The sequence below is a fragment of the Gouania willdenowi genome, chromosome 6 (genome assembly GCF_900634775.1).
Source record: "Gouania willdenowi chromosome 6, fGouWil2.1, whole genome shotgun sequence".
Classification (NCBI taxonomy): Eukaryota; Metazoa; Chordata; class Actinopteri; order Blenniiformes; family Gobiesocidae; genus Gouania; species Gouania willdenowi.
In genome coordinates, this window is record NC_041049.1 from 67,388,951 (window position 1) to 67,411,696 (window position 22,746).

A 22,746-nucleotide genomic window follows, 5' to 3' on the forward strand; every position below is an offset into this window, starting at 1 on the left:
GGGCCTCTATTGCCCACGTCTGCTTTAAGTGGATTTCCTCCTTGTTGTCTTAAACATAGACTTTGCTCTAATTACTTACTGTAAATTACCATTAAACATAAATAAATGCACACCAAAGTCTACTCTCGCCTGGAGCATTATATTACCCAGAGCCAGCCCTGGTTGGTTTAGTACTTTTTGGCTTACAAGATTCACTTTTTGGTCCCAAACACTAAAAACAAAGGTATTATCCATTTAAAAATACAGCGAACAAATAATAATGAGACACCTTTATTAATCAATCAGAGTCACATGTTGTCTGCTAATAACGTAAAGTTGGCCATTCATGATCACATCAACGGTCAGTATACTGTTCACACAGTTACCTTGTTAGATTCTGAGCTTCTGTTGGTATGACCTCACCAGCTGGCAGAGGAATCTGCTTCGCCCTCCCTCACTTTATTTCCCCTCCTCCTGAGCTCTCTCCCCAACATCTAAATGTGCGGTAAAGTTTGAATAGAGCTTCTTTCTGCTGCAGGAGAGAGAGTGAAACCCCTGGAGTCACAGCACTGGGAGCCTAGCAGCATCAACGGTACGTTTACTGGGCTCTAGACCCTGAGACAGGGTCCTGTGAGGAGGGGTTTTAGACCATAACACACATTTTCATCTTTGCAGTTGGGCACAGGTATTGATTTATGCATTTAAATGTCAATTTGGAAGCATTTTTATGTTTTAATTCACAGGCTGTGAAATTTAAAGCATTACAATGTGTGTGCACGCATTGACAATTTCAGTGAGGTGCTGGTTAAATACCTCACTATAAATGTTTTTTATATTATGTTGTTAAGTCTAGAATTAAAATTGATGATATTGTCAGGAAACATTTGGATGTATCCTCTATTTTTTTGCATCCTTTGACTGATTTTCAATTTTATACTGAAACTTTTTTTAATCTATAATTCAGCATACAAAGAAGAATTGGACATTACATTTGATTGATAACTATGTTTTTCTGGAATTGTCTCCTTTTTCTAGCTTTTATCTTATTACACTGAATGATTCCACCTGCTGATTTTGGGGGTTGACTCTGATGCAGATGCTGGGGTATCACTTAAAACGTATGGTAATTGAATAGAGCATTGTCACTTTTTCCTGCTTTTGTTATTAAAAATGTACCAATACATTCTCCTATGAGATAAGAAAACATTTGCTGATGAAAAAGTTTATATGGTTAAGTGTAATTTTAAAATCCTGATGCAATATAATACTCAAACAAGTGCAAGTGTAAAAACTGGAAATATGTGTAAAAGAAAAAGGCACAAAGTGACAAAGTATAGGCTCGAGAAGGAACTTGAAGGAGTAATTTACAGCTGAGGTTCTCAATGTATGGGTCGCTGACCCATTTTCAGGGCTCGGATCGCGTAAAGAAAAAATATTGTGCTTTTATTTTGGAAGATATATTCATGCAGCAGAGTACAGACTATCCATGCATAAAAAGTGCTGTTTAAGTTTTTTCAAAGCACAATATTTTCATTATAAACAATTGATAATCACAATATATGTTTTATTTTATTTATTTTTTTACTTTTTATCCTTTGCATTTTAAACTTTTGGATGAAAACTAGCGCCAAAAAAAAAGACCTTTTCAATTGTTTATTAAAGGCACTTCATTGAGGCTGAAATTAAATCATTTTTCTTCTAGCATCATTACCTGCTTCACAATTTCTTTTTTTAGATGTTGCCTTACAGTTATTACTGTATTATTTCATGTTCAAACTGCTCAGACAGTAAAAGTACATGTTTCTCTTTCTTAGTTTATTTTTATCAAGGACATGTTGGTTTTTAATGACTAATGAATTAATCAATAACCCCTGCCTTAAAGTAAAGGATGCTTCTTTGAATCATTGATGACTGGTTAAGGGGTTTTGTTTAGAAAATGACATCAGTTTAAGACAACCTGTTGCTATGGTTACTTGATTGATTGTCTGTTGTTGATTAGATCATTCATTGACCTTTGGTCAGCAGGGTATAAGTACAAATATACATATATTTATGTCCAGAAAATAGGTGCATTACAAAGGTACGATGAAAAAAAAGGAAAGATAAAGAACATTTTCTCCTCCCCCCAAACCCAGTCAGTCCTTTTCTTTTTATAAATGAGACAATAACAACAAAAGACATACACAAGCATAGTTATATAATATACAATAAAATAAGTGAACATAGTTTTGATCAAATGTAAAATAAGAAATGTAAAACAAAAAACAAAACAAAAAACAGCTACATATATTTCCATATTCACACATACCATACTCACTCTTCTACCTGCACATTTATATGTAGCCACACATATACACGATCACAGACATGCGCATGTGTTCACCCAGCCACAAACAAAAAAATAAATAAGTGCATTCAAAATAAAAATGAATAATAAAGATAAGAAAGTCTTAGGCACAGAAAAACGCTCACGGAGCTCAGCATAGAACAAGACTCCAGCACCAGCAACATCTACATTTAATCCATATTCCTCATTTGCTGGTACAAGGAACATATTTATTATTTTAGAGGTGATGGCTTAGATGTTCTCCTATCTATCAGGGTGTGTGTGTAATGTGCACGTGTGTGTGTATTTTTATGAATTATAACACAAATGGAGTGCACACGCACTCCTATGGGCTGCAGACCTAAATTTGTGCATTGCCCCCTTCTCTTTCCCACTGTACAGAGGTTTGTGTGTGTGTGTGTGTGTGTGTGTGTGTGTGTACTCTGACCGTACTCTGTACAGTACAGAGTTTGTGTCGACATATGAACTTACACTGCTGTACGTTTTCCTACCAGGTCTATCAGACACATGACTCCCTCTCATTGATGCATGAGTGTCAGCCTGTGTTCTTGTGCGTACGTGTGTGTGTGTATGTGTGTGTATCAATGTCCACTCTGTTCTGTTGCTGAGGGAGGGTGTTGGTGGTGGTGTTGGAGGGGCTCTCTGGATGCCCGCCTTGTGTTTACCTTGGCTGGGTCAAACCTACACCCCGTGGCTCCGCCCATGTCCGCTGCAGAGGACAGACTGAGCCCTTATTGGCCTCCACCTCAGCTGGGAGCAGAACATACCACTGTGGCCAAACAGGGGGGCAGCAGCCCCCCCACTGACTGAATGGGCACACTGTAGAAAGGAGGCTGAGTGCGCCGACCTGGCTTGGTGGCAACGTTTGCTCACCAATATAACAGCCACAGTTTAAATGATGCATTAGAGAGCGAGGACCATCCAGCCAATGATGTGTGAGCGAGCAATCAGGAGACATGGCTGTGGTCAATCAGCTCGTTTATTGGAGTGAGGGAACGTTTCTCTGTGTTCACATGAGCAAAGTTTGAGACACACTTTAATTTAAGGACCACCCTGACTGTGCTATTAAACTATAACAGATGATCTCAACATCTGGAAGGGACTTAAAGGTCCAGTATTATGCTATTTTTCACCCATCTCCATTTGTTCTTAGAACCCCAACTACATAATATTTGAGGTTTATTTTCCCAAACTCGCCTGTTTTCTGGAGTTTTAGCCCTCTAAAAAGTCACTTTCAGACCGTCCCTAAAAACAGGCTGTTTTTGGGCCTTCATGCATATAAAGCCCTTCTGCAGTAAATCATTAACAGTCTTCCTTCTCCTCCTCACCTCTTCTAACCACAGGAATAGTCAATTTAGGACAATAGTCCATAATTTGGTTCTATCGCTGCGTCGCATTGTGTCACACACACGTCAGATCATCCAATAAAGGTGATACAAGGTGGTATACTAAAAGTGAAACTAATTGTGAGCACTCTTTAGTTTATCTATATACTGGATTATCTATATACTGAATATTAAATGTGATATTAACCTGCCTTCACTATGTTTGTTTTACCTGCGAGGTAGTTTGAGAGGGAGGAACTTACATTCTTATATAAGGTAGGAGGAGCCAGGACTGTCAGGAGGAGGAGTTTCCATATTATGAGTCATAATGGGAGAAAAATCCAACTCGCCCGTTTGGAGCTCACTTTTTACAAAACATTGACCCTCAGAATGATGCTAAAGGAATGTATATCACTGTAGCAAAACCATTATGACATGATTTATTCATAACACTGCTCCATTCAAAGTGGGTCGCAAGCCTGTTTTCAGTGAATAATGGATGTGTCAAAAAGACATTGTTATGATGTTTATTTTATGAAAATGAAAATCAGACAGAGTCAAGGATGACGAGTCGCTGGTCAGATGCACAGTTTTTCATCACAGTTGTAGAAGTGGAAACAGACCAACAAGCCTAGACGTACACGGGGTTTTGTTACTACTTGGTCTGTCACAGACAGGGGTGGACTGGGACAAAACATTTGTTGATGGATTTTTTTGGTCCAGACCGATACAATCTATATGCAGATACTGTGCCAACTCACCTTATTGATGTAGATACTCACACTCAAGCCCTTAATAACACCACTATACTGAAAAAAATGCAAAACATGAGGATTTCCAAAATTTGTCAGTTAGTTTTAATGTGTTCTGTATTTTTATTCTTTTTCTTCATCAAACTGAACCAACAGTCTCTTCCATATACAACTAGACAGCAGGGCAAATACTGTAACTCTGAGCTATTAAATCTGCACCTTTAAAAAGCAAAAATAATTTAATATTCTGTTTTTAAAGGATCAATTATTTATTGTTTTTCATTAGAATCTTATCTCTAGTGATTATAGATATAAATAGATAGATAATCAATGGACATAGGTATTAATTAAAGAAGTCATCCTTTTCATCAGCTAAAGAAAAATAAAAAAGAGATAGCGATCCAAACAATGTATAATAATAATAATGATAATAATAATAACAATATCATCAACATGATATCATGTTTTTTTTCATATTCTTTATTTTTTCAAGGCCACAATATGAACAACAAATGAAAAGTAGATATTTTAAGGCATTTTTTTCCCTAATTAATCATAATTGATTGCATTGTTAGGTCTAAAACTCAATAAAAGTATTAAATAAGCGTATTGGAATATAGCGTACAACATTTTCCTGTGCATGTGCATCTGTTAATCTTGCACATAAATTCTGCATCAGAGTTCAGAAAACTATTATTTATTAAAAATTTAATATATGTGGTGTTACTTAAACTGGTACCAATCTATCGCTGAAGATTTCCGATTGACCCTCTGTTTTTTAGTCATTGTTTTTGTACAGGGTAGCGACGAAGCTGATTGGCAGTCAGTAATCACATGGCTCGTTTCCATTAGAAAGAAAGGTTTATTCTGGGACCAAATATAACTGTGTGACTGTGAGCAGAGGGTTTACCAAGTGTTAAGGGCTGGATGCAGCTGTTTGGCAGCCTCTCCTGGGACTTGTGAATTGTAGCACAATGAGGTTTCAGTTGGTGGTGGTAGAGTTTGAGCTGCACATCACAGAAGAGGAAAGTTGAGAGAAAGTATGCAGTGTGGATGTCATGGTTTGACAAACTGAAGTTTGTGTGGGCTGTTCTCCTTTGCTAAATCCATCCATTTATCATTGTTACCTGTAAAATATATTACAAGTCACAAATTCATCCCATAGCAATCCAAGCATACACGTGCTTAAACTGGGGGATGGAATCAGGCAGAAAGGTAAAAAAACACCTTTGTTTAGGAAGGTCCATGGCATGTTTTAGTGGTGGGAAACAAAAGGGTCGTCATGGAAAACACACACAAATTGCACTTTCCATCTGTTCCTTATGACAGTTTTCTGTAGACAAAGACACACACTGTGCCCACTTTTTTTTTTTAGTTCAATTGAAAAAAAAAAAAAAAAAGGAGAAGCAGAAATTCACTGTCAGAGAACATGACACTTTGGGCCCAAAATTCAGTTTTTCCTGATTTTTTTAAACAAATGTGGAAAAAGAATCAGTCATACCTCTCCACTATGTGCATTTTTCTCACACTACAAACATTTCCTGTGACCACAGACAGAGAGGCATTCATTACTTTGCAAACGTCTTGTTTCCATTTCACTTAATTAGTCTGACGCAATAAAAACGTACGCTGTTAATCCTCAATTACAGCATTTGGATCAAAACCTGCAACCTAAATCAACACAGTGAAACACAAAAGCTGGACATACCCCTACTTCTGTGGGATAAATGTGTAACTCAGGGGTTCTGGGACTCTCAATGACCCCTAAGTCACATCGTAATTTGAAAAGGTGAGTCTTGAGCTTGTTCTTAAAAATGTGAACGTTCTCTGCAATTAAAAACTGTTTTTGAGATTGAAGCAGACGGTCAGGGCTCTTGGGTGCAACAGGTTGAATACCGACCATTTTCTGACAACTGAACACGTAGCATTAACCCATTACCAGTGAAGTGAATAGTAACATCCTGAAGAAAGAAATAAACATTGGTTATGATTTGGCGCTATACAAATAAAGATTGATTGATTGATTGATTGAAACAATAATAGCAATAATGTCCCCTAAAACCACCCAAAGTCGAGACGTCTTTACGTTGGTTTTATACACAGTCTGAAACAACAAGAAGGAACTATTATCCACTCACAAACACAGACAGGGCAAGACGTGAACTCATAACCTTGATTTTACATGACTGAAATTGGACAAAAATCCACTTTATAACTAACCATAAACATGAAAAAGTATGTTTAATACCACAGATAGTGTTACTGTCGTTGCCAATCACTGTGTTTCACTCCTGTCAGTGTTTACATTGTTGTGTAAACTTCTGTTCAGTAGTGCTCTGTGTTAACACTGATGTATTTCTATGGCTGCTCTTATTTCAGGTAACAATGAACCTCCTGCTCCTGCTGTGTGTGTCCCTGCCGCTCATCTCGGCAACGATATCACATGAAGATCTTAACGGTAAGCAGTTTTATTTCTGTTTACAAATTTATAAACTATATACAATGAGAAAGAAGTTCATTTTAACCAGAATTAAGGATTTTTTTTTATTTTGAAAGAGCACAAGAAGAAAAACTTGATGCCTGGTCCATCCAAAGCACAGGTGTCGAACTTAAGGCCCGCAGGGCAAATCCGGCCCTTTAGTTGATGAAGTTCGGGCCGCTCAAAAAAACATTTTGTAAATGACCAAGTAATTCAGTTGAAGATATCTCAGCCGCTCCAAATACAAAAAATCAATTAAAATCCACAGTATTTTCAGAGCTCAGTTTTTCAGTTCTTACATCACATCACAGCAGTCATTGTTGCAAAAATGTGGCAAATTCCCAACGTCAGGGAAATTTAAGTGAAGATCCTGCAAGTACTGATATACTCACATACTTTATCATTTATAAGTGGAATTGCAAACCATTGCATGTTATTGTTGAATTTTCTCTTTTTCCCACCAAAAATCTGTGGCCCACTTAATCTCAAACTAATCCGTATTTGGCCCCTGAACTAAAATGACTTTGACACCCCTGATCTAAAGCATTAGCATCAGATTTCTAATGATAATGGTCATGTATATTTTTCCAATAAGATGTGTTAATTAAAGGAACTTTTTATCTATACCACAGACATGGATGGCACCTTGCGTGTCAGCATTCCTATGGAGATGCCACTCCGTCCTCTGCTGGGCAGCAAAGCTGTGATCCCATGCTACTTCCAGGATAACACTGTCAGCGACCCAGGAGCTCCAACCATCGCTCCACTCTCTCACCGCATTAAATGGACCTATGTCACCAAGGATAGAGTGGCCACAATTCTAGTTGCAACAGAGGGCAAAGTCCATGTGGATGCTGAGTACATGGATAGAGTGACCATGGTCAACTATCCACTGGTACCTACAGATGCAACCTTGGAAATGACAGAGCTGAGGGCCAAAGACTCTGGGACCTACCGTTGTGAAGTGATGCAAGGAATCGAGGACAATTACGACTCTGTGGACGTCCATGTTCAGGGTATGGGAAAGAACCATTAGTACTTTAGCTATCCATTAAGCCTTTTCCCACCAAAACGTCCAGGAACTTTTGGTTTGTTGTAGTTATTTCCATGAAACAATATTTGTAGGGGTGTATTTTCAGGAATATCAGAATATGGACAGAAATCACGGAATTTGCCTGCTGAAACTGAAATAGCTATAGCACAGAATACACCCTCCCATACATGTGGGTAAAATGGGTAGTTGACTGTGTAGCGAGTGTTTGGATGAGATAAACAGATGGACATTTTGCACAAAATCTCACACTATGAAATCTCGCAGTCTTGTAAGATTTGGTGTGATTTCAGCTAGCAGGAGAAGCATAGAAAAAAAATATTAAGAGTTAATTAAATTAACTTAGTACAGTAGTAAGTAATTACATCAAAATAAGGAGAGTTGATCATACAAAAAATTAACTGAAATGGGGGAAATCTCAAACGAAATATATATATATTTTTTATTTTTTCTTGTTTGTTTGCTCTTTGTGTCTTTGGCAGCTGTCGCGTGTGAATTTCTCCACAGTGGGATAAAATACAGGATAATCTAATCTAATCATAAAACAGAAAATCGGAGGCCCTATATTTGCTCCGTAGCTTGATGATGATGATGTGTATGTTTCTAACACTATTTAAATCCCTACTTCTATGCACAAATGACCCAAAATGTAAGGAACTGCAACAGAAGAAATGTGTTGAACTTCATTTTCATGAAAAATAGCCACAACACATGAACCTTCTGTTGTGCATTTTTATTAAAGCTGTTTGCATGGATATAATCGCCATTCAGCAATCTAGCTTTAACAAAGCAGATGCTGAATACCTCATCAAAACAGACATCGGTGCAGTAAACCCCGACCCTCAAAGATTATCCTCAACCCTGATAAATTGATTGAGATGAATTTTACACTCATGATTCTAGTGATAAGATAAGATAAGATAGGATAAGATAACCTTTATTCGGCCCACAAAGGGAAATTTGCATTTTAGCTACATCCCCTCCAACAAACCTGAAAAGACAATCACATATAACATGGGAGGACAGGAGCGGGAGAACTGTGAGTCGCCACAAGGGCGGCGCCCCGTATGTGTTAGATGAGAAGTGGAAAACAGGAGGTAAGATGGGGGGGGAGGCAGATCCCAAACTATGCTCTTTTAGTGAGGGGCACAGTGTGGGATTTAGAGAAGTTGGTGAATGTCACAGATTATGCACAGGAACCCTCACGTGGGCGTGGATATTGACTTCTCTTTTGCTTATTTTTTGTATGCCACAGGTATTGTGTTCCACTACCGTGCCATCTCCACCCGCTACACCTTAAACTTTGAAAAGGCCAAGGCAGCCTGTATTCAGAACAGTGCTACGATTGCTACCCCGGCCCAGCTCCAGGCTGCCTATGACGATGGATACCACCAGTGTGATGCAGGATGGCTTTCAGATCAGACTGTGAGGTAGAAATAATCAATTTTCTAAAAATCTAATCAGGGTTAAGGATAGAACCAATATGAAGGGAGAAAATCATCAATACCATTGGTAATGAAATCTTGGAGACTTATGTTTCGTCATCAGTTTTTTACCCTGGTAAAGTTGGTCATAGGTGTACAGGTGTGAATCATTTAAAATAGAAGACATTTTCATAAAAACACATATTGTACAAATTGTATGTACTCAAAAATGCAAGTTGCTTTTATTTGTAGACTGAACCAAAGATGCAGGGTTTTTAGGGTTGATCAGAGTGACCACTGAGAAAGTTGGGACCTCATGAATATACTAATATGTCTTGTTTTATTCAGATACCCCATCCATGAGCCCAGGGAGCCATGCTATGGAGATAAAGAAACATTCCCGGGTGTGAGAACATATGGCATTAGAGATGTCAATGAAACATATGACGTGTATTGTTTTGCTGAAAAGTTTTCAGGTAAGTCACCGAACAAATGGAGGCAACAAATTTAAGCTATACATCTGACCCACAAAGCCTTTTCAACACTTTCTCCTCACAGGCAGAGTCTTCTACTCTACATCAGTGGAGAAGTTTTCCTTTTACGAAGCAGGAGACCAATGTGCCAAACTCGGGGCAAGGCTAGCCACTACTGGAGAGCTCTATCTGGCCTGGAAAGGTGGCATGGATGTGTGTAGTGCTGGCTGGCTCTCAGACAGGAGTGTACGTTACCCAATCAACATTGCAAGGCCTCAGTGTGGAGGGGGACTGCTGGGCGTGAGAACTGTTTACCTGTTCCCTAATCAAACTGGGTACCCATACCCAGACTCGCGCTATGATGCCATCTGCTTTCAAGGTAAATCCAGAAGAAAAGCTTGAGATATTTCCACATTAGATCACAAAACACATATTTTCTTAAGATTAGAGTTAGGGCTATTTTAGCTTAGGAGACATCGTCAAAGTACAAAAATGGTACGTTTTGGCAAAATGTCAGATAATTTGGTACTCAAAGCAAAAGTATTCATACATGTTATGTTATTTACCATATAGTGTAATTGTTCTATGATGGCTTTACCAAGAACCCCTATATCAGGTTTCACCAACACAATGCCCACGGACAACAGGTGGTGACCATGTGAGGTGCCCTCAGAAGCTCCACTCACCAAAGTGCGAATAATAATAATAATCACTTAGATTTATATAGCACTTTTTTCAAGGAGACTCAAAGCATGTACAGAAACCATTATTCATTCACACCAGTCACTCACATAGGTCATACCGGTGGTGGTAAGCTATAATGTAGCCACAGCTGCCCTGGGGCATGCTGACAGAGGCATGGCTGCCAATTCACACCTACGGCCCCTCTAACCACCACCAACATTTATGCACAATTCATACCCATTCATAAGAGGCAATGTGGGTCAAGTGCCTTACCCAAGGTCACAACAACAATGACTTAGATACAGCGGGATTTGAACCCCCAACCCTTCGGTTATTGGTCGACCCACCACCACTTATCCATGGTTGCCCCAGCTCCATCTAAAATCTGATTCACTTAAACAAACAAGGATGACTACATATAAGAGATGTAGTTAGTGCTTAGTAGAGGTAAACATTGTTGATAAAGAATAGGGCCTATATGTATTTTGCAAACCTGACCATTGTCTTTGACATTAGTTTCCTTTTACAAGGGTCACCGTCAATTTTCATTTTGCTATTTCGGTTATCAATCTTGAAACTTCTATGTGATCTTAGCCAATTTGAAATAAAAAATATAGGACTTAGTGACTTTATGACAATAAAAGCCATGGTGATGTAACAATGAAGCAAACCTATCTCCGCAGCTGGTGAAGACATTGGTGCGGTTCCTGTAAGAACCACCCCATTCCCTGATATTATCCGCATCACACCTGCCTCAGAGGTTTATCCTGGTTTCACCCCTCAACCTGGGGGTCAGGAGATTAAATTTGGAGGAGTGGAGAGTCTCTCGCCCATGCCCAGGCCACCAGTGATTCGTGAGCCTGGACTGGATCTGACAGGCGAGGGTATTGAAATGGCTCCTACAGGTGAGTTTGCGCATACAATAAACTGCCTTGTTTTGAAATCTGGCTAACTATTTTTTTTAAAAACAACCATTTTCTCTAACCAGGTGTGGTCTTCCACTACCGCTCCATCACTGGTCGTTACACATTGACTTACTTGGAGGCTCAGCTTGCTTGTCAGAATATTGGTGCAGTCATTGCCAGCCCTCAGCAGCTCCAGGCAGCCTTTGAAAAAGGCCTACATCAGTGTGATGCTGGCTGGTTGAGAGACCAAACTGTCTGGTGAGCGTCAGGGTATTTATGTCCGATACCAATCAGTGATTGCTGATCACATGATCAATTCTTGCCAACTTTTTTTTTTGCCAGACAACATGAGAACAATTTAACAATGTTGAAACAGCTTTTGCTTCAGTTTTGATAAAAATTAGAAATATCTAAAAATACAACACCACAAGCTATAACAAGCAGATCAGATTATCATTTAAAAAACAAAAACAATTTACTTTAATTCAAAATGCTGATATCAAGTCCACCCTTACAGTGCATAACCAAAAATCCTTGGCCAATCAAGGGACACAGTCATACCTCTAAGTCTCTAACTTTGTCTCACTTTGAAAAAACCTAGAATTTGTGTCCCTGTAAGAGAGATGGGATGCCTTAACAACGATAATGATGTAATCAATGTCAATTTATCAGCCTGCATGTGATTAGCTTTCTGATCAATCTGTGGAGAAGGACCATCTTTGATGTAAAGTTTCTCATACACTAGGTATCCGATTGTATCTCCCAGAGAAAACTGTGCTGGGAATCTTCCACATCTCCCTGGAGTCAGATCATATGGCATGAGACCAGCAAGTGAACTCTATGATGTGTTTTGTTATGTAGAACGTCTCAAAGGTGAGTTTGAATCCTTGGCTTTCCCAAAATAAACCAGTAGCACCTGTCTCCACAACGTCTATACCTTTAGTCTACTGCAGCACAGTTTGAGCTTCTCTGAACATGTACTTTCCATTCTGTTTATAAGGTGAGGTCTTCTATACCAGTGACTATGACAGCTTCTCCTATGATGAGGCTGTGCAACATTGTCAGAAACTCAACACCACCCTGGCCAAACCTGGACAGCTCTATGCTGCATGGAAGCAAGGACTTGATAAATGCCGTCCAGGCTGGCTAATGGATCGCAGTGTCCGATTCCCAATCACCACCGCCAGGTCTCACTGTGTAGGTGGTCACGTGGGAGTGCAAATCATTTACGCCTACCCCAACCAGACGGGCTTCCCTGATGAACACTCACGTTATGATGCCTACTGCTTCAAAGGTAAGAATGTGTTTAAAACCAACTTGAGACACAGTGATGCAGGTCAGGATATCTGATCAAACAGGTTGTGTCCACCTATGTGGAAACAATTCATTGTTACAACTAAAAGCGTCGAAAAGAATAATGATTAAGATTCTGATTTTGCAAGTGAAGATTGTGAAGATTGAACTGTTGATGCTCTTTGATCCAGTACACCTGGTCCAATTAAATGGGTCAGAGCCCTTAGTAATGATAAATGAGTAGTAATATTTCTAATAGGGGTGTGATAAATTGTGATAAAAAGCTAATCTGAATCAACAACTGATTGGATGAGACAAGTTTAATGAGTTTTAAAGCTCACACATTTTTTTGTTTGTTTGTTTTGCTTAAAGAATGGGTAAGACAGTGGATATGGTTTTGGTTAGGTAAAAAAAAGCACTTCTGGAGTCATTATTAACTTGATTTACAGGAAACAAATACTTTAATTACAAAAAGATTGATTGCATTGTAGACTGTCTTTGCCGTTTGTAAATTTGTTTCTTATAGGTCTTTTTTGTTACTTTGGTTTGTCTTGTCAGCCGAAATTCCTGCTGTTGATGTTGAAGCTGAAAGTAGTCAAACTAAAGTGATTGTCGACATTATCAACAAGACAACAGTCAAAGTTGAGCATTTTACTCCTCCAACAAGTAAGAAAATATGCATGATTGTCAATACTGTAACATTTATAAACTGGTGACATACTGTATATCTTGTTAATTTAGTAGAAACCACTGAGAGCTACAACGAGACCCTTATCTATGTGAATGTTACTGAGACTGAATTTGTCAATGAGACAACCATTATAACTCCACAAGTGGCCCCTACTGGTAAGCTAGCTAATGCTGTTTATGTGTTAAACTCTTTTTGTGTGTGATTAAACTCCAATTGGAAGAGTCAGATTAAGCCCAAAACACAATGATTATGATCCACAAGTATGTCAACATATCTAATGTGTTCTCTTTTTCATTTCCATCGTTTCCCAGTGCATCACATTTTACCTCCAACTCCAGTTGATGTGTCGGGGTCTGGCTCAGCAAGCGGTGAGGTCTCTGGAGAGTCTGGCAGCTCTAGTGCTAGTGGTGAGCCGTCTGGATCGGGATTAGAAGTCATTTTTAGCGGACAAACCGGCATCCTATCCGGAGATCATTCAGCCTCTGGAAGTCCACAGGAGGCAGAAGGTGGAAGTATGATCTTCACATCTGGAGAGACAGATGGAGCATCTGGATCTGCTGAGGGGCAACAATCTGGCAGTGGGGTTTCAGGTTTTACTAGTGGCAGTGGAGACATGAGTGGTAGTGGTGGAGACTCAGTTATCATCATGGTGGATGGTAAATTAGTGGAAGTCTCGAAAACCCACCCAAAGCCCACTGAGCAGGAGATAGGCCAGGGAGGAATCGATACCAGTGGGACTCTTTGGGAATCAAGTGGGTCTGGGTCGGGAAGTCTGTCAGGATCAGGAAGTCTGTCAGGCTCCGCCTCTGGTGAGTTTTCTGGCATTGCATTTGTTGATCATAGCGGAACTGACTTAACTGTCCTGCAATCTGGGGAACAAGAGGTGTCTGGATATCGTCCTTTTGGGTCAGGGTTCCACAGCGGTCTACCTAGCGGTTTTCCATCAGGTGTGTCAGGGAGTGGCTCTGCCTCAGGATACATACAACAACGCGGGGATGTCATTTTTATAACAGACGAGTTGATGACGGAAGTGACTGTGTCACCGCCCAAGCACCAACCTGAGCAAGGTCGCGGTGTGGTGGAGGTTAGCGGGGAAGGAAGTGGTTCAGGTGTACATCATGAATTTAGTGGTAGCTTACATATTTCAGGAAGTGGACTCTCTCAAGAACCTGCAACTGCCGATAATCTTTCCATTGCCTTGCCAACTGGCATGACCTACGAAGAGTATTTTGCTTCCATTGGCCAATCAGGACATGAAGAAAATCTTCAAGGAGGTCACACAGGGTCGACAGTTTATGTAGTGACGCCAGACAGTGCCTACACCAGTCCAACCACGGCACCATCGGTGTCATTTGTAACTCCTGCTGTAGTGGAAGAGCCTAAAGTTGCAGAAGGTAATTAATCTAGGAACCTGATAACCAGGGAGGAGGCATTGTGACAACTGAAGAGCATTAATGATGCTTTTTCTTTGCTGTCAGCTTTCGTAGACCCCTGCACTCCAAACTCCTGCGGTTCAGGGACCTGCTCTGCACAGGGAGAGCTTGCTGTGTGTCAGTGCCCCAGTGGCTTCACAGGCGAGGACTGCGCAACACGTGAGTCGCCATAGCACTAAAAGTCTTGAATGCCAGATGACTTTAAAAACTAAAGGAATTTTTTGATTTGTTATGATACTTTTTTATCATGTGTGCAGCTGTGCAGGGCTGTGCCGAGGGCTGGTTGGAGTTTGGTGGAAACTGTTATCTTCACTTTGCTGAGAGAGATACCTGGTCTGAGGCAGAACAACGATGTCAGGAGGTCAATGCCCATCTGGTTAGCATCACCTCTCAGGAGGAGCAGCAGTTTGTCAATTGTGAGTCAGAGTTTGAAACAACATGTCAAGGTTATATTTTGTGTTTCGTAAAAAAACAAACACATTTTACACACTGCAAGTATACTTTAGTGAGATTTTGCTTTGATTTTATGTACTTGTAATTTATGATTTTTTTTTCAATCTTGCTCACAATACTTTCCAGCCAATGGTCAGGACTATCAGTGGATTGGCCTTAACGACAAAGATGTTCAAAATGAGTTTCGCTGGACTGATGCCAGCCCTTTGGTGAGTTTTTTGTCCTGACAGCTTCATCAAAATACTTCACATTTTTAAGGAACGTGATTGTTTTGTATCACTCAGAAAACACTATTCCCCTTCGACTCACAGTATTGTCCCTACGTTCAGAAGTCTTTCTAATACTGCATAAAAATGATGATTCAGGACACACAATGGTTTGAGATAAAACCACAGAGTTAGGTTTGGTTGTTTTCATGAAGGGCAATAATTATTTTGTTTATGAATGTTTTGACCCCTTCATTAAGTTAGATGTTCCCTGCTGATCTAGCATATTTCTAAAAAAAAATACTGTTCTTCTTCTGTTCTGGTTAGACCTTTGAGAATTGGAGGCCAAACCAGCCAGATAACTACTTTAACTCTGGGGAGGACTGTGTGGTGATGATCTGGCACGAGGGAGGACAGTGGAATGATGTACCTTGCAACTACCACCTTCCTTTCACCTGCAAGACTGCTCCAGGTAAATGACCGAGTGGTAAACATGCAGTCAGAAAGTATTATATGATAACAAACTAAACCAAGTTTACAATTACTGGTTCAGCTATTGGGAGTTTTAAGCATCACAGATATTGATATGAAGATTGGTTGTTTTGTTAAAGTGCATTATTTGTTTATATTCATTTTCTCCTTCTGTTAGTCATGTGTGGAGCTCCACCTGAGGTGGAACACGGTCAGCCAATGGGCAGCAGCAGAGAGCGATATCCTGTCAATTCAATAGTCCGTTACCAGTGTGACCCAGGCTTTACACAGCGCCACCTCCCTGTCATACGCTGTATGGCCACCGGACAATGGGAAGAGCCTCAAGTGGAGTGTTTGGACGGTGAGTTCAAACGGTTACTTCCTTTATTTTTGTTGTTTTTATGTGTATATATATATACACTCTTTCCTCTTTATTTTTGGTTTGTTTTTGTTGTGATGTATGTTTGTCTCTCGTCCTTCTGTTAATAATAAATTACCACGTTGTGGTTTATTTGTTTTCCCAACTTTTCCTCTATTTTTCCCTCCTGCCTCACACACACTTAAACACACATTGCATTATGTATTATATCATAGCTTCTATTTTCGTATTGCATATTGCAAACTAAAATAAAAGAAAGTTTAAAAAATAAAGGACACACGGAGGCTAGTGGTTAGCACACCCAGCTCACTACAACAAGGTCATGGGTTCATGTGTGTGTATGTGTGTGTTGCCCTGTGATGGACTGGTGCCCTGTCCAGGGAGTACACTCGCCTAGCGCACAATGACAGCTCTAGACCAGTGGGTTTGAAAATAGATGGATGGAGGAAAATAAAAACCTCCAGTTCTTTTTACAAAAGGAAGCAGTCTCCATAAATTATCAATAAATAAGTACTGTGTATCTTCGTATGTTGCCATTCGTGTCCTCAGCTCCCTCCTGGGGTGGACTGGGACGAAAATTCAGCTCTAGCATTTTCTGTCCAGACCATTATCAGCAACACTATGTAGAAGCTGTTATTAAAGGGGACATATCATGCTAAATCCACTTTTTTAGCCCTTAAATGCATTTTGTTGTATATTTAGAGTGCTTAGAAGTACAGAAAAGTTCAAATTAGTCTCTTCAGGTGCTCCGTAGATATCTTTATATTCTGTTTTGGTCATATTTTTCAATCTGTTTCGATTTTTCGATTCTCTATTACGTTTTTTGAACAATAACGTCACAGTATTTGCAGCGGAACTGCCAAATTAGGACATCGACTCCAGGTCCAACACTTCGAGCAATCCGCCATTTTTATTTCTCGCTTTTATTTTGTAGTCCAAGCTCAAGGATGCCGAAGTTACGAGAGGATAAGTCAAAATGTTGGGTTGTTGGATGTAGTAACCCACACGCTTCATTACATCGTCTCCCAGCATCAGAACCTTTTCAAAGTGCCTGGTTGAGTTTTATTTTTCACGGAAATGTACCCACATCTGTGGGTAAGGTCATTTTTGTGTGCGCGAAGCACTTCAAGGATGACTGCTTCTGCAACCTCCACCAGTATAAAGAAGGATTTGCAGAAAGACTTTGTCTGATTGAGGGTTCAATTCCTTCTATCTTTGGAGACAACGAACAGAGCACTTCGGTAAGCTGTAAATAACGCTAAAAAGTGTGATGATAAGACGTCCCTGTCATTGTTTTGTTAGCATTAGCAGTTGCACCGTCTTCATATGTTAGCGCTGTGTGCTCGTTTTAGATCCTTGATGATATGACCTACGTGGTTTAATTTAAGTCTAAAGCGCTTGTGTTAGCTCACTTGTTAACATCCATATGAAGACGTTGTTCTGCAGGTTCATCATCTTCATTTTCATCTCGCTCCGCCGGGTCAGACTCTGACTCGAACATGTAAGGCTGGATGGACAAGTCTTCCGTTGTTGACATTTTGTAAATAACGTGTGAATAAACATTTTCTGCGCCGCTACATAGCCGTATCTCTTCTATCAAACTACAAAAATGGCCGAGCAGGGTGGAGTTGAACCGAATGTCACCTGGAGAGGGGGCGGGGTATAGAGTGTCTCATTTGCATTTAAAGAGACCGCACCAAAACGAGTTGCTCTCAGAAACACATCAGAAAAGGGGGAGAAAAGGGGTGGAGCTATAATAATGAGGAATTCTGACCCAAGCATTGCAGTTCCACTTTATATAGACCACAACTGTATGATTTATATGTAAAAAGGAAGGATTTAAAAGCTTGATGTGTCTCCTTTAAGTCAGTGATTCTCAACATGTGGCACTTTATGTCCTAATTTAATGTAATTTAATTATTATTCCCCCAGAAAACCTTAAAAGGGGAAAACAATTGAACTCCTTTTTACCTATTTCTTTTGCAATTTTCTTTATCCCATTTTTGCCCCTTTTTTCAGACTTTAGCTACAATTTGCGAATAAATATCCCTTTTTTTTTAGACACTTTTCATCCAAATAACCTAACTTTGCTGAATAAATACATCTTGTTTCTTTTTTCCTCTACATTTTGCCTCTTTTTGTTCCACATTTTTGCTCTTTTTCACTATTCATTGCCACATTTTGCTCATTAAAGCTATCTTTTGCCATTCCATACCACCTGGTTCATCTTTATTGGCCCTATTTTGGCCACTCTTGACTGCTTTTGGCCCATTTTAGTCACTTTACACTCATTTCTTGCCCTGTTTTTGTCACTTTTGGACCATTTTTGGCCACCTGTTACCATGTCTGCCTCCACTCGCTCATCAAAAAAAAAATAAAAACCAAAAAAAAAAAAAATGTAGTGGACCGGACCGGCTCACTTTGGGTCGACGGCCCACCGGCACGATGCCCGGTATGTCAGATGGCCAGCCCACCCTTGGCTCCCTCGATCCCTCGATCTCTGGAAATCAAAATTGATAGCAGATTCCGACATCCTTCTCATTATTTTAATCTGTTTTTTTTTTTTGCAATTCATGTTTACGTTTCTGAAAGCACATCTGTTCTCCTCCCCCAGGCGGCACCAACAGTAACAGACTACACAAAAGATCCCTGAGGAGAAGAAGTAAAGGCGTCAGCAGCCGACAGGAACAGAGGAAACTGCTCTGAGCTTCAGCACTGGAAAAAAAAAGACAAGAAACGGCCACAAAGGACCCCTCCTGCTAAGCAGCATGGACACCAATGCAAATGCCTTACTAAAATACAAAAAAAGCTAGCATTCCCTTCAGTGTTGAACACAGTTTAAGCACATTTAGCCAGTGGATTGACTGACTGATGTGTGCACCGTCTCATTTAGAGCTTTTATTTATAACTGCAGTCCACACCTGGACACTCTTACCTTAGGCACACGTTGATACTTTCTGGACCCTCTTGCCAGCACTGCACACGAGGTGAAGCAGGACAAACAAACTGTTGATGAAGAGACTGAGGAGAAACAAAGGACAAACCGATCCTTTGCTTTCTCGTTAGGATATTTTCCTGGTTCTATGTTTGGTAGCGTTTTTTGTAATCTTAACCTTGTTGCGTAGACTCAGTGTGTGTTTGTTTGCTTCCGTCTGATACAGATTCACTGGCCAGCAGCGAGCGCTGAACTTTATGCGTGTTACAGCACACTCCGACACGCGTTGCATTTCCGTTCTAAAAAGAGCAGGGAGTGCACTAATGCACTCTAACAGGAATAGTTAGTCCTTTAGTTTAACAGCCAGACTGCACTCATGGTTTAATCCCATATACTGGAAAGATTGCGCTCTTCTTTTTGATGTTCAATTTAAATCACAGAAAAACTGTCTTAAATAGAAATAACTTAATGACCAGGAATATACCCTCACCTACATGTGTTTGGAGAATATTATGCATTTTCATCATATTTGTCCCAATGAATGGGTGATTTGATGTGTAACAGGAGTTTGGACGCTGAGATAAACACAAAATCTTCATAAACCGTCCGAAATCTTGCTCTATGAAATTTTGCGAAACCGCTCAGTGGTGCTTGATCTTGTGAGGATTTGAGCATTTTGTTTTGTCTTCTGAAACACAGAATAATACACTTAAAAAAAAAACATATTATGCATTTTGGGATTGATTTTGGGATGTTTAGTTTGTCAGTAATTACATCAAATTAGGGAAAGCCGATAAGACGTGATGAAAGTGCAACATTTAAACTGAAGTCAGGGATGTACTATTGCACTTATGAATCCAGTGCACCTTATAAAGCAGCAATATCTGTGACTGATTAATAACCGGACAGGAGCAGCTCCCCCTCACTGATCTCTCATCGACACTCTCTAATGATGGAATCATGGAGAACTCGTAGTTTGCTGTGTGATACCTTTCTCACTGTAAATAATCTCAGTAAAATGTCTGAACAGCAGGTTCTGTCCATAACTTAAAACAGAGCACACTTTTTTTTTTTTTATGCAATCCTCATCAACCTGTTTATTGAGTTGTTGGTTTATTTAGCGATGCTTAGAAGATTATTAATGAATTTGGACTGATTTGACAGCCAGAATGAGTACTTTGGAAAAGGAGCTTTTATTGTGATGGGGTCCTATTATCATAAAGGGATTGGTGCTTATACAGAGGAGGCGGAGGGGACTGAGGATGTTGTTAAATGTTGACCATGACCTTTTTTGGTCAGGTTTTACCTCAACTCTGAGAGCTGGTAGATGATGCCGTTGTGTATGTTCACCATCCTACGCAGTAAGACTTAATAAAATCTCATGATAAATGAAAAAAAGCAACAACTGGATGGAACAGAGCCAAGGAGAATCTGGAAGTTTATTCCCATTTAAGTTATTTTGTAGAAAAGAGAAAAATCTATAGTTTTGGGTCAGTATAACCCTAAACTACAGACCCGGTGTTGTACTGGACTATTTTTTGATGAATAATTATGACTAATGTTGCACACAGTCATGACTTCGCTGTGACTCTGAATGCTGATGTGAACATGCAGTTTTACTGTACTGTGCTGTGCCCAATAAAACTTGGAATCATCTGCTTCTGTGGAATTCTTCTAAGAAACATGTACATTTTAAGCTACAGTTTAATCTTTACAGGCAACATTTCATCACTTTAAGTCCTCTCATTGGAGCATTTTTACCTTGAAGCAGCTAAACCTGAGGTAAACGCTCCAACGCCAGAGGCAACAAACCGGGCATTTAGTTAGCTTTTACCTTCCTGTGGAACCCAACTGTGAGAAAACAAACAATAAATGGCTCCTTCTTTAGCCTGTACACTGACTACCTTCATTCGTGAAGAACACACAAACAAATCAACTGTGTGTGTACGTACGTGTGTGGGTGTGGGCGAGTAGTTCTAGAGCACAGACGCTTATGTGTTACTGCGTGGTTGTGGGTATCTTCGTGGAGGATTTGTCCATCACCCTGCGTAAATGCGTAAAACAATATTTTCTGTATGTGGCAATCTGTGCATGTATGTAATATGTTTGTGTATGTGTGTATCCACCTATGTTTGGCAAGCAGGTGTAAATTAGACATGTTTATGGGTAATCGCAACAACCGTTTCCCATAGTGGATACGTGAGGGCGTAGAGCCGTGTTTGACAGCATTCATCTAAAAAGTGCATCGTGCCCAGACAGAGTGGCGCGTGGAGGCTTAACGCACAGTGGCTGTTTGTAGGAATCAGTAACCTCACTCACTCCTCTGCCCTGGCATTCCTGCTCCAACAGTAAAAGTATTGGCAGTGCCTGGGCACACCCAGCAAATAGGAAAGCTCATTGAGAAATAGACTGTTAGAAAGATGGAAATCCTGCAGTTAAAGAGCATCTGTTTTATCTATATTGTAAAGTCTTTACTCGACAACATGATCACAACGGCATTGCTGCCTCTCAGTGCAGGAATTGTGGGTTCAATTCCTGCTGGTGACCCCCAACATGTCTCTGTCAAGCCCTGCAATAGATCGGTGCCAATCCAGAGAGGTTTACACTGCCTTATGCACCAGCATCTCCTACGACTTTGTACAGAAAAAAAGCATGATTACATTAACAGAGAAGATATTCCGAAGGGTTCCTAATATCTCCCAATAACAAGCTGTAATCTCGTTAAACAGCCTGTTTGTGCTGATTGAAAAATTGAGTTTAAACATTTCAAAAGAGTGATCAAAACAATCAAATTTTGTAAGGGCCATAAAGGTACTATTTTAATAATAGTAATGTTTGTGCTTAAATATCAATATTTTAGATAAGTTTAAAATGCATAATTTAGGGATGTGCTTTTGTGTTAAAAATGTTTGGTGACTGTGTAATGACGTCACTCCTAATTCTTTACGGTGGTTAGATGTAACGTACGTCAATCATAATTGTTTTATGCCGAATATGTGATGGAAGCCACATAGTCTTTTGACCGTGCTTCAGACATTGTAACTTTTATTTTATTTTTGCAACTAAAAAGTTAAAAGGTAGAAGGAGGTTGTCATGTAGTGTTAACACTACGTTTAAACGTAGTGTTAAACTTTTGGTTTGCACTGTGGTACAGGAGATGAACGAGCCACTACAAATTTCATTTGAGAATCCAGTTTTTCCAGAACCAACTGCTTCCATTCCCAAAATCAATCAATATTGTGCAATTCATCAATTTAGCATTGAGTGGAATTGAGATGAGAATTCAGTCAGATGATGATACAGACTAAACAGGATAAGATGTAGAAGATGCATAGGCGTTTCTAGCTTTAGGCCATTAGACGGATTATGCAATTGTATTGGACACCATGAGCCACTACGGGACCCTACAGGTGAGTCCTCGGCTACATCTGAAGAGAATAATATTTATCTGTCTTTAATCCTAATA

General features: G+C 39.8%; 1 protein-coding gene across 2 annotated transcripts; it reads left to right on the forward strand.

Annotated features, from left to right (window-relative positions):
* Window positions 1–516: 516 nt before the first annotated feature.
* acanb (aggrecan b) lies at window positions 517–20,938 on the forward strand. Of its 2 annotated transcripts, none has more exons than XM_028450790.1 (19): window positions 517–571; window positions 6,783–6,861; window positions 7,515–7,898; window positions 9,189–9,363; window positions 9,706–9,833; window positions 9,916–10,209; window positions 11,198–11,419; window positions 11,503–11,677; window positions 12,165–12,292; window positions 12,420–12,713; window positions 13,271–13,378; window positions 13,454–13,558; window positions 13,715–14,797; window positions 14,882–14,995; window positions 15,094–15,252; window positions 15,416–15,498; window positions 15,823–15,967; window positions 16,145–16,327; window positions 18,960–20,938. In XM_028450790.1, the coding sequence occupies exons 2-19, from the start codon at window positions 6,789–6,791 to the stop codon at window positions 19,049–19,051; spliced, it is 3,945 nt and encodes a 1,314-aa protein (XP_028306591.1). In that variant the 5' UTR covers window positions 517–571; window positions 6,783–6,788; the 3' UTR covers window positions 19,052–20,938. The 2 variants fall into 2 exon arrangements, with proteins under 2 accessions (XP_028306591.1, XP_028306592.1); XM_028450791.1 differs by having other exon boundaries at window positions 13,457–13,558.
* Window positions 20,939–22,746: the final 1,808 nt, after the last annotated feature.

Coding starts and splice junctions, on each gene's coding strand:
- acanb (XM_028450790.1), top strand. CDS start 6,789: ATGAACCTCCTGCTCCTGCTGTGTGTGTCCCTGCCGCTCATCTCGGCA. Junction 11,678..12,164: donor TTGAGAGACCAAACTGTCTG/GTGAGCGTCAGG, acceptor CTCATACACTAG/GTATCCGATTGTATCTCCCA. Junction 16,328..18,959: donor TCAAGTGGAGTGTTTGGACG/GTGAGTTCAAAC, acceptor CTCCTCCCCCAG/GCGGCACCAACAGTAACAGA.